Below are 12,635 nucleotides of genomic sequence, written 5' to 3'. Positions count from 1 at the left end.
AATCCCATATTCAAGGAAATCTCTATCATTATGACCTTCCAGTCACTACTGCGGTTAGATCAGCAGAAGAGTCAAACCTGTCTTTTTTTTTCTTGTGTTTCCTCAGTCCAGTTTATTTTAGAATCTCACATTTCCTATAGAATTCTCTGCAAGCAATTAGATAAGTGATGGTTTTCACAATGCAGGCATCTGAAATTGTAATTTACAGGCTCATACATGTCAGTTACTCTCATGTATCTATTATGAAGCTTGTTAATAGAAAAGGGAAACGTGCACATACAGAATTTTAAAACTCTTCATATCCCTACTAGGAGACCGTTCTTACTTTTTAACTTGTTCTATATGAAATTGAAAATACCTTCTTCTGTAGACTGCTGTTTATCTTCTAAACTTGAGAAGATATTCAAAATCTGCCCCTTCCCTGTAAAGTTTAACCCTTGCACGAACTATGCTGATCAAAAATTTGTTGCACTCCTTATCTTTGAAATTCTCTTTTTTTTTTTTTTTTTTTTTTTTTCCTATTCTAAGAGTATTAATTAAGTAGAAGAACTGTTTAAGTTTCCTGTTATATACTAATGAAATCAACACTTACATTGAATTTCCTCCTGTGTTTTGAGCAGGTGCTTTTAATCAATATAATCACTTCACTCTAGACCTGCACTGCATTATGCCCCTCTGTTTAGGCAGATGAATTTCATGTAAATTCATGATTTCTTCTCTGTATACGTCTTGCAGAAATTTTGTTACCGTCAGAGGAGAGCCAACCTAAAGCAAATTTAGTAAATGATGAAATGGAGACATCTAAGAAACCTTCTGAAGAACCTACTGAGGAATCACAGAAAGGACCAGTGAAGCGTCCTGTCCCCAAAGCTAGAAAATTAGTTCACAAAGTAACTAATCCTGTGCCACAGGGAGAAGACTCTGTTCCCAAACCAGCAAAATGGACCCAGGGGGTTAATGGCACTGGTACGCTGCCCAGGGGCATTCTGAAGCGCAGTTCTAGTTCCAGTTCCACTGACTCGGAAGTTCGTACTAATCAGATGTTAGATGTTCAGAGTAAGAATGGTATTCCTATCGTATCTATTTTAGAAGGAGAAGCTGACAGGAATTCTCTTATGGAAGAAGCAGAAGGTTCCACACAAACTTCACTGGAAAAATTAAAACAAGTGAGGTTCTCTTCTAGCACAGAAAAAGGAGAACCTTTGCAAAGCCCACAGCTACTTCGTAGAAAAGAAAAACAAGAGTCTGATTTGTTAAAATCCAGTGAAGTGAAGACTAGTGAAAATGATGCTAATAGATCAGATTCTCTTGAGAATAAACAGACTTCCACTGCAAGGCCTCTGGAGACCTACTCATCAGCTCAACAAGTGAGAACAATTGATAGTTTACAAGAAGATATGTCAGCATCCAGTCCTCATGGCACTAATAAGTCAGTCTCCCTTGTTAATCAAACACTGCAGACAAAGATCATTACTCCTAAGAAATGTGAAACTCCAGAGAGGATCTCCACCAATATCCCGCCAAAGAACAAAAATGAACAGAACGTTGACCAAACATGTGAAAATAACTCCAAGTTTTTGAGCCACGAATCAAGGTCTCTCAAAAACTTTACTGGTAAGAGACTGATAGGAATGAGCAAGAGAATGCAATAATAGTACATAACCTGTATACGTTTAAGTTCAAATTGCTAGTATTTAAAAATTAACAACTAAGAAACATGGATGATAGGAACCTGCTATATTTTGTAGAATTTCGACAGCACTTTTTGATTCTAACTCTCTAATGTGTTAAAATTTTTTTAGATTATTTTCTGTTAGCATTCTTAATAGATTGCTGTCAGATCTGAGCCTGGATGGTCAGGTGATCAAGGTGACATAATGGTGCTTGGATAAATTTCCTCTATTAAAATTTGATAGATGTGTCTGGGTGGCATCTGAAGAATTCCTGCTGTACTGCTGTTGGCTGTCCCTGGTAGTAAACCAATTGAAGCTTGAGGGTTATTCAAGTGACTGAACACAAATATGCCCCTCCTCCCTCTTCACTAAAACCTTGCCCCTCACTAGAGCCATTTCCTTTAGAGTATGGATAACCAATCTTACCTGCTGCCACCCCCAAAATTATCTGACTCGTCTTCCAACAGGAAAAATCATTTTCCAGTAGGAATTTTTCATCACTGTGTTGCATGTGGTATGATTCTTTCAAAAACACACGGAGAGAGCTCTTTCATCTGCTAAAGTTTAAATAAGCAAACAAAAAATCCTGAGAACAAACAAAACGAAACAAACACCAGAACACCCCAGCCCCAATAAATAAAACAAAAAAAAACGAGGTTTTGAATGTTTAAAAATTTTTGGAGTGTTGTTTAATTCCTAACTCTGTTAAGCTTGTTTATGTTGTAGATGAACATCTGCTTTCTGCTGATACAAAAACACAAGAACTGTCAGACAGAAATTCTTCAGGCCTTCAACAAGGTAAGCCTGATCTTGTTGAGGAACGAGATGCTAAAACCATTTTCAAGCCTGACAAACATGGTGATGAAACTGTGGAAGTGGCTGATGAATCTGTATCAAAAGTCTTAGATTGGTTTGAAAGAACTTCTGGTACTGAAGATAGGAAGCCTGAATCAGCCAAATCCCAAGGCGGGGAACTCAAAGAAGTGAACTTTACAACCAGAACAGCTCTTCCCACAGAGCACAGTGGAACTAGTGTGGATAAAAAAATGCAGGTTAGAGAAGAGTTACCATGTGGAAAGAATAAACAACTGAATGCTATTTCAGCCAACACATTTATTTCAGAAGATACACAGCAGATAAAAGGGTGGAGGAAACCTAAGGAGGGTAAAGAGAATGAGGAGCAAAATGAGAAATCCCTAAGTGAGCTTGACTATACAAGAACTGAAGCAAAAGAATCTGATGAAGAAATCAAGCAACAAAATCAAATAAATGTCTTGAAACATCATGAACATGTGTTACCAGCTCAGAAAAGTGTACTGGAAAAAGCAATAAGAGCAAAAAGAAGACTTAGGGAGATTAGAGCATTTTGGGAAAGGCATGAAACTATCCCCAGTCATGGAGAGAAAGAAGTTGGTATCCATACTAAAATATCAGGTGGTGGTACACTGGAAGGTCTCAAAGAAGGCGACAAAATAAAAGCAACTGCACTATACTTACCTTATGGATTAGATGATCAGAGCAAGAGTACATTAAGTGCTGAATTAAAATGTGCAATCCAAGCTTCAAAAAATGATCATCAAAAGTCTTTTGAGTTTCTACCAGGCCATGCAGATAAAAAAACAGAAAGACTGCTTCCATATGAGGGTAAGCTTAATGAATATACAAAATTGACAAATGACAGTAACTTGCAGTCAGGAGTTGGTGGCACTTCAACTTCCTCAGAATTCAAAGATAAAGATGGGAAAGAAACATTTAAAGGAAAAGTTGCTGCTTTTTCCCAACAGAATTCCAGTTTTCAGGCTTTATCTTTACAAGAAAAAAATAATGAGATGTCCAAGAATCAAATGTCAAGTCCTTCACAGTTTCAGAGTCTGAGAAACTTCTGGGATACTAGAGTTAAGCTACAAAGTAGTGCTGATAGGGAAGATGTTTCTTTGCCAAAAAATGCTAATCATAATAACACTTTTATAACCTATGACAGAAATCTAGAGGAAGATAAAGTCAGAGATAATGTGAGCAAACAGGAGGTAAGCCAACCACAAACACAAGCATCTGAGAAAGAAAAAACAGGGAAATTAGATTCTGTGGTCTGCAAACCTCCTCTGGGATTTCTTACTTCAAGAGCTTTGAATGTGACACCCACAAAAAGTAAAGACACCGTCCAGCTGGTCAAAAAGCCAATCATCTCTCAGCCCCATGAAAAAACAGGACTTCAGAGCCATGAAGTTAAAGAACATATAGATAAAAATATTGTTTCATCAAAAGAACATCCTCTCAGAGGTTCTCAGAGATACTCTGAGCAAAACCTTTCCAGAGAAATCATTGCATATCAACCTTCTAAATTAGGTGTAGGGATGAAAACCCTTGATACTGCGGATAATACAGTACAGACTAATTGTAATGTAGATTTAACATGCCAGCAAGATACTGGTCTGTCTGAAGATGTCACTGAGACAATAGAAAAGTCTCTTGCCCCCTCCAAGGTCAGTGGCTTGAGTCTAGCTCTAGAAAACCTGGTAAAGGAGGCCTCTGAAACTCCATCTCTGAACCCAAGACATGCAGAAAGTACAGGACACAGGACTGCTGAGATGCAAGCTAAAAGCACCAAGTATGAGCAAGATGAAGAGCCACTGCAAGAAATCAGTGAGACTGTAGAGAAGACTGTTGCCCCCTGCAAGGTCAGTAGCTTGAGTTCTTCTCTAGAGAAGCTGCTGAAGGAGGCTTCTGAAACACCGCCTCCTAAACCAAGACGTGCGGACATTACAGTACAGAGGACTGCTGAGATGGAAGTTAAAAACACTGCCTGTCAGCATGATGGAGAATCACTGCGAGAAATCATTGAGACCGTAGAGAAATCTTATGCCCCCACCATGGTCAGTGGCTTGCATTCTTCTCTAGAGAAGCTGCTAAAGGAGGCCTCTGAAACACCATCTCCTAAACCAAGGCATACGGTACTGAGAACTGCTGAAATGCAAGCTAAAATCACAAAGTATCGGCAAGATGAGTCACTGCAAGAAATCAGTGAGACCATAGAGAAGTCTGTTGTTCCTTCCAAGCCCAGTAGCTTGAGTTCTTCTCTAGAGAAGCTGCTGAAGGAGGCTTCTGAAACACCGCCTCCTAAACCAAGGCGTGTGGACATGACAGTACACAGGACTGCTGAGATGCAAGTTAAAAACACTGCCTGTCAGCATGATGGAGAGTCACCGAGAGAGATCAATGAGACCATTGAAAAGTCTGTTGCCCCCTGTAGGGACAGTGGCTTGCGTTCTTCTCTAGAGAAGCTGCTGAAGGAGGCTTCTGAAACACCACCTCCTAAACCAAGGCGTATGGATGGCACAGTGCAGAGGACTGCTGATATACATGTAGGAAATGTGACCTGTCATCACAGTGGTGAGTTGCTGCAGGAAACTGACAAGCCCATGGAAACATCTGCACTGTCAGAGGCTAAAAATAAAGGATTGGATGTTAATTTGCAGAAGGTACTGAAAGATGTCAGTGAAACACCAGCTTCTCCACTAGAAAATATGGATAAGAAAATGCAAGGTGAAATAGCAACTCATCGACGTATGTGGATGCCGCGTCAAGAAGGAGATCACCCTCAAGAAATACAAGAAATGGCAGAAAAAACTACTGTTTCAAATACTGAAAAGTTCAAAGAATTCAATAGCTCACTGGAAAAACTTCTTCAAGAAGCATCTGAAGTATCATCTCCAATATCCAAAGAATTAAATAAACAAGAAAAGCTTGGGAATAGGGTGTTTCCATCACAAAGACAGACCCTAGTCATGACAGTGTCACAGCCTTATGCTTTACATAGCTGTCATAAACAGATGAAGACAACTATCAAGAGTGGAGTTCCAGAACAAAATGCCAAAACATCAGTAGATAATCTTGCAACTTCGGAAGTGTCTGAGCTCCTTAAAATAAATGAAGCCTTTATTAAAAGAGAACAGAGAAACACACCTGCGACAGAGATAGGAGAGACCAATACAGTGATCAAGCTGTTCAAGATAAATGAAATAGGAAGGAAAGATGAGAGTACATCCTTCAGTGCCTCTGAAGATAATTCACAATCAAAAGAGCTGTTGAAATTGAGGAGAACAAGCACACCTCTTAAAGATGAGAGCAGTTCTCCTCACCTGGAAGGATCTCAGTTCAGCCTGGCCTTTCATCATGAAGATGATGATGAAGAAGATGGTGACAGCTTGAATTTTGGATCTCAGTTTTCAGATGAAAACTCTGATTATTATTCTGGAACTGCAAGTTCAACTCGTGAGCCATTTCTTTTCTAAAATTCATGGTGCTGGGTTGTTGAGCATGGCTACTGTTTTTCTGCTAGTCAGCTTGAAGTGTATTAAAGGTCTATGTAATACCTGTTTCTTAATTGAATGCTTAGGATATTTGTTTTGGAAGAATGAGAAGAACTAATTAAGTCCTTTAACTGGAGATTGCTTTACAAACATATAGTCATAGACCATAGGAATTCAGCAGCATGAGTCAGTCACATCAGTCTTCATGCTCTTATCCTTTCGCTCCTCCCTTGTGACATTTCTTTCAAATTAATAAAACTGTAACACTCAGATTTTGGTATTTCTTCTAAATACCCTGGATTAAGAGGAAGAAAAATCATTGCTGATTTTTTGCTGACTGAGATCATTCTTTAGTTTGGCCAGCTAGTCTTTGAAGGCAGATACTTATGGAGTGGCTGGATATTAAGACAATACCTATAGTTTATGCTGTTTAATTTAGCATTGCATTGCTGCCTGTTACACAAGAAAACAAGTGTATAAATGAAGCAAGCTATTTAACAGAACTTTCATTACTTTGTTAAGTTGACAACTCTGGTGTGATAGTTTAACCTTTTTATTCTGCTCCTGAGAGATTAGAAATGCTCTGTTTACTTGGATAATCTGAGAAATCTCTGAAGGTTCTAGGACATGCCACATTTGGGTTTATTTAGTATTTTCAGTGCATGCTCACTGTCTTTGCTGAAGGTCAAAACAGATTCCCAGAAGAAATTGGTGGTTGGCTTTGTTGTTTTTTAATTGACTTGTTTGAAAAGGCAGGTCTGTGTGTGCAGTGTTCATGTGTTTTGTCTCGTAACAGGTTCAGAAGAAGAATTAAATCCTGTTTTGATGGCTTTGAAAAGGAGTGCAGATAGGAAAATGCCTTCCAAAAGTCTAGAGGACATTCCATCAGCTACCTCAAGTGAGCACAAAGCTTGTGTGTGTCTCCCATGACCTCTAGTTTGGCTTGAGCATGCTTATGCTGTTTTTCCATACAACTTCGCCAAGCAGTATTTTTATCTTTGTTTCTCAGTAAGCAGTGTCAAGTTTGCATTGTAAAACTGATTTATTTATTTTTTCTCCCTATGGTTTGGTTTTCAATTCTTAGGTTCCTTTTGAAACACTGGTCTATGAAGCAGTCATTGGAAGCATAAAAAAATTGTCTTAGTTCAGTAGGTTCACCTGTTCTAGCAGTTAATATAACCAAGCTCACTTTAAGAGAATGGAACGAGACAAGATTGTACTTAGGAATCATTCCTGAGCTCTCTCTGTAGCCTCCTAAGACTATTATTATCGATTACTGTTATAATTTGTGTCTGTGTTCACCCTGCTCCTTGGTGTTTTGATGTTTATTTCGTGTCTAATGGGGAAGATGTGAAGTATGGAGTTGTAGATTGTGAAAGATGTTGGCTGTTGTTGGCAAATTAATCTTCTAAATCCATCTATGCTGTTGCTTCTCTTCTAACTAGTTCCAGGATGTAGGTATGCACTAACATTGTTGTAACAGCATGCTTTTAGAAACTGTGTCAAGATGGTACTGCTTCTTGGATGCAGAATTGAAGTAAACGTTCCAAGTAGAAGACATCTCTTCAATTAACCATTTCTGTGACTCTGCTGTTTTTTCTCTTTTCTTTTTGTCCATAATTCTGCGATTAATGCTACAGTCCATTTCATTGTACTGAACAGCAAGCTTTCTAACCACGTGTTACCTTTTTTTTCCTGTACAGATAAAGGAAAAATAAATATTCCAAAGGAAGAATTAGCTCTTAGTGCTGAAGATGGTAAATATCTTGTGTGTCTGCATGGAAGTTTGTTTTCAGTATTCTCTGCTAGTGGAAGTTTTTTGAAGCCAAGAATTGTACTATTCTTTGAAATTAGACTAATTTCAGCATGACTTAAATGCTTTTGTAGAACTTTCTTATTTTATTCTTAAGTACTAGATTTAGGTTACGTCCTGTGATACATGTACAAACTGTGTGCCATCCACCAGCGTATGATTTTGGCCTTTGGTCATTCAGCCTGTGATACAGTTTCTGAAATCATTTAGAGCTTTGAACACTAGCTTAGCTGAAAAACTGGGTCTAATTCAGTATTGAATTGGTCTGTTCATCTGTTACATTATGACATGCAAAATGACTTGAAAAGAAAGCCCTTCACAATACATCCATTGAAAAGGATCTTTCTTTGCTGTCTCAATCCAGCAAAATAGAATTCCTTTAAGCATAATATGACACTGGATTGGCTACTGAAGATAGCACTGATCTATTAATGCATTATAGGTGCCTTACTGTTAATTTTTTCTATGTTCCTTTAGAAATTCCATATCTAAGCAAAACAAAAGCAAACCTGCTCCAAGATCATGTTGAGATAAGCATGCTGGAGAACCATTAAATAACACTGAATGTGCTGGAATATAATACAATTCTTTCTTATCCATTGGACTACATTTTTGCACTTCAGTTTTAAAAATAGTTGTGTAAAGTCGCATTTTTCATAATTTAAACACTTCAAAGCATTTTGATTGTTAGTGGTCTGTAACATAATAGAATACGTGCAATGTCCAATAGTTAACAAGTCTTAAAAACTCCCTGCTTAAGTACATAATGTTGCCTTCAGATGAAAAGCCTTACTGAAAGCCAAACTGATAACAGTGCAGATACAGTAAGGCAAAATCTCTTGAAAATAATATTCATGATTTTGTTCTGCTAAGCTTACACATTCATGTTATTCAGCTCCTAAAAAGCATGACACAAAACATAAACATTTGTGAGGATCTAGAAAAGTAAAGGCTTGTCACACATAAAACATGTTGATGTTATTTATAAAACTGTAAAGATGTTTGTGCCACTATTGACTATTGTCAATACTGCACTGAGCAGGTCTGAAACCTGATCAGCATCAAGTGAGGAATGGAAGTGCAGCAGGAAGTGAGTAATAGGATTCATCAAACTGATAATGGAGAAGTTTCTCCATTGATATTTAAACTAACACGCTAATGATGTTTTCTTTATTTCTTTATTTAACAACTAACAGGTCACACACCTAGACTAGAATATTGCTGAATAAAGTAACTGCATCTAACTGCATACTGACAATAATTGATATCTTAACCACCATTTGAGCTTCGTCAGCAAAAGCTTTCAAAAAAGCTTAACTCTGTAGAAACAGTCCCAGCGTGTGTGTGGTGTTAAAATATATACAACAGGTACATGGTCCTGTTGGCTGTCCCTTGCAAAAAAATTCTCTGTATGGGATATTCATTATTAGTATATTTCACAATGTGTATCTAGTGTTAAGACCTGTAGTATGTAGAGTTTTAGAGCATGAAAAATTCTAAGAATTGTGAGCTTACAGTAAATCAGATCATTGAAAGTCTGGTTTGTGTAAAGAAATAAATGAAGAACACAGAAGTGAATTTCACTAAAGGTGTAGCAAAGTTTGAGCCCTGGAGCTGGCTCCTCAGGGGAGGAGTACCACCAGGTACCAAGGCTACCAGAGTTCAAAAAGCATTTGTGCAGTGCTTTCAAGCACAGGGTTTTAATTTTTGGTAGTCCTGTGTGGAGCCGGGAGTTGGACTTATTGATCCATGTGGGTCCCTTCCAACTCAGGATATTCTAGGATTCTATGAAATAGACTGGCTGTAAGAAACTGCATAATTGAGGTTTGCTTTTAGAATGAACTAGGAATACTTCACACTTGAGACCTTGTTCAAATGTAAACATTTCTTGATTCACCCAAATATTTTTTGCTATTAATTGTGCTGAGAAATAAAAAAAAAAAAAAAAGACATAGTTTGGCTTGTAGACCGAGGACATTCTGTTGACTCTAATGTCAACAACGTCATAGTTGGTACACAAGTACACTTATCCTTATTCTAGAAAGAAAAGCTGGAAGGTACACTGATCAGATTTGATCAGAATTAACTTTCAGCACTCAGGATTATCCATTGTCAAGCAAGGCAAACATTTTGTCTCCTGACAGACAACGTTTTATGGCCAGAGTTACAGGAGATTTCAAACTAGATCCTTCCTAATGGTAGCATCTCTGAGTTCTGGAAAGAAAGTTTACAACTTAGATGTAAGGTTTTCCATGCATGTGCATGTATTTCGTCTGAGGCTGTTTATTTTTAACCATGCCCTGCTATGGAATCTTACTGTTTGGATGTACAAGGTTTTTTTTTGAAACTCGAATTGCTGCTCTTTAGTCTCCACAGTGCCTTCACAGCCTGATAAGCCATTTTCCAATCCTGAAAAAGTCAAAGGACTGAGCAAGTCAGTGCCATCATTCCTACAGGAAGAGGTATGTTACATCTCTCGAAGATCTGTAATTAAAAATGTTGATTGCTGTGGCGTTATGCATTTGCCAAATAGTATTTTCCAGGTTCTGTCAAGTCAGTTTACTAATTGCTCATAGCATGTAACTGTTTGCAGTATAGCAGTCAGGATGATCACAAGCAACCTGTAGCTTATTAACCTTTCAGACACTTTAATAACTTTTATTCCTACTGTACAGCTCTACATAAAAAGCATGTTTAATCTTGGAGATTGAAGTATAGTGCATGTTAGCTGTTATTCCCAATGGCAATTTCTAATCTTAAAATAACAGGTCTTTTATCTTCAGAACATGCATACTTGAATATATTTGTTTTGTTCAGAACCTAAAATGTTTGAGTGTGTAAGACTATACATAATGGCACCATCTGATGACCCTTCTCAGAGAGGTAGTAGTTTGGGATGGAGGTTCAGGTACGAGGCTCTCTACATTGAAAGCTCAATATTTCCAGCAATGTCTTTGTAAATCATTTAAATTATTATTTAATGTCATTTCATTAACTAAGTATGATCTGTAAGAGTACAGTGTGGGCTATGGAATAAGCTCCAAGGCCATGTTCATAGCTCCTAAAATGACACCAAAGTTTGAAAAAGATAAGCTATTGGAACCTGGCTTGTGCCTTCCCAGTCAGCAGAGAAAGGTGTTAAGACACCTGTATTTAAAGCAAACACCAGTCTCTCAACATATATGTATAAAACAGGTAGCTCTGTAGATAACAGAATAGAATCTTAGAATCTCCAAGGTTGGAGAAGACCTCAAGATCATTCAGTCTATCCATCCACCTGCCACCAATGTTTCCCCACTGAACCATGTCCCTTAGTATGACATCTAGGCATTTCTTGAGCATCTCCAGGGACAATGACTCCACCACCTCCCTGGGCAGCCTGTTCCAGCACCTGACTACTCTTTTGGAGAAGAAATTTTTCCTACTATGAAACCTGAACCTCCCTTAGCACAGCTTGAGGCCATTCTCTCTCATTCATTTGCTACTTACATGGGAGAAGAGGCCAACCTCCATCTCACCACAGACTCCTTTCAGGGAATTGTTGAGAGTTATAAGGTCTCCCCTGAACCTACTCTTCTCCAGGTTAAGCAAACTCAGCTGCTCCTCATAAGACTTGTGCTCCAGACTCCTCAGCTTTGTTGCCCTTCCCTGGACATGATCCAGGGCCTCAGTTTCTTTCTTGTAGTGATGGGCCCAAAACTGAATGCAGTACTTAAGATGCAGCCTGGCCCACCAGAGCTGAGCACAGAGGTACGACCACAGATCAGCTCCCTTTCTCCTGCTTGCTGCATTATTTCTGATACAAGCCTAGATGCCATTGACCTTCTTGGCCACCTGCACACACTGCTGGCTCATGTTCAGCTGAGTGTTGACCAACACCCTCAGGTCTGTTTCTTCCACACAGTCTTCCAACCACTCTGCCCCAAGCCTGTAGTGTTGCCTGGAATTGTGGCCGAAGTGCAGCACCCAGCACTTGGTCTTGTTGAACTTCATCTCACTGGTCTCAACCCAGTGATCCAACCCGTCTAGATTCCTCTGAAGGTCCTCCCTACCTTCAGGCAGATCGACACTTCTTTACAAAATAGGAAAGCTCTGGAGAATAGGAAGTGTTTAATCATTGCTGATATGCTGAACCCTGTCTTCCTCTACTCCCTCCCAGCATATGAAACATCCCAGATGTGTTGACACGAGTTTAATTAATCTTACCTGAAGTGCAGAACTTGAACACAACGACACATTTAGTGTCTAGGAATTACACCTTATTTAAAGGTGCTCTAAAATTGCAGCACCCTAATGTGCCTTCTCAGAGAAATGCACAGGAAATATTTCCTTATTATATATTTATTATTATTGAGGGCTATTTTAACACTGCAGCATGGACCAATTGAAGGATTCATATTTCAAAACTGATATTAGAGTTGGGATGCCAATCAAGAAATGTGTAACTGGGGATCTAAAAGCAACCAGTTAAAACACCAGTAAGAAACCAGTTCAACCTGTGTAAATCTAGTGAAAATGAAGCATGAAACTGGTGAATAAATAACATAAATCTGATAGAAATAAGAAGTTAGAAGTAAGCATTAAAGACAGCATGTAATTATAAACTTAACACTCATTGCTATGCACTGGTACAGGATTATTTTAAAAAATAGTGAATTATTCTGATAATAAAACACTTTCTAATTAAAAAGGAACTTATGAACAAACCAGTACATTATCCTTCTGCCCATACCTAAAAGTTAAGGGTTCTCTATTTGTAAACAGTGATGACATCCTTATATAACATTTTAAGTTACCTTTAAAAAAATAAACAAATATCACATGTAGTGCCTACTGGAG

General features: G+C 38.4%; 1 protein-coding gene across 4 annotated transcripts in view; it reads left to right on the top strand.

Annotated features, from left to right (window-relative positions):
- Positions 1-12,635, top strand: part of SYTL2 (synaptotagmin like 2) — a 48,881-nt gene that overhangs the window by 29,078 nt on the left and 7,168 nt on the right. For 2 of the 4 annotated variants that reach the window (XM_072326907.1, XM_072326908.1), the window contains exons 7-12: positions 736-1,614; positions 2,400-2,471; positions 6,780-6,881; positions 7,687-7,740; positions 8,839-8,886; positions 10,164-10,258. In XM_072326907.1, the coding sequence (XP_072183008.1) occupies positions 736-1,614; positions 2,400-2,471; positions 6,780-6,881; positions 7,687-7,740; positions 8,839-8,886; positions 10,164-10,258 (1,250 nt within the window). Of the gene's footprint in view, positions 1-735; positions 1,615-2,399; positions 2,472-5,828; positions 5,946-6,779; positions 6,882-7,686; positions 7,741-8,838; positions 8,887-10,163; positions 10,259-12,635 lie in introns of those variants that run through there. The other 2 variants (XM_072326910.1, XM_072326911.1) reach the window with 2 other exon arrangements.

Source organism: Excalfactoria chinensis, chromosome 1, assembly GCF_039878825.1.
Source record: "Excalfactoria chinensis isolate bCotChi1 chromosome 1, bCotChi1.hap2, whole genome shotgun sequence".
Classification (NCBI taxonomy): Eukaryota; Metazoa; Chordata; class Aves; order Galliformes; family Phasianidae; genus Excalfactoria; species Excalfactoria chinensis.
The sequence above is the reverse complement of the archived record's forward strand: the minus strand, read 5'-3'. Positions and strand labels throughout refer to the sequence as shown.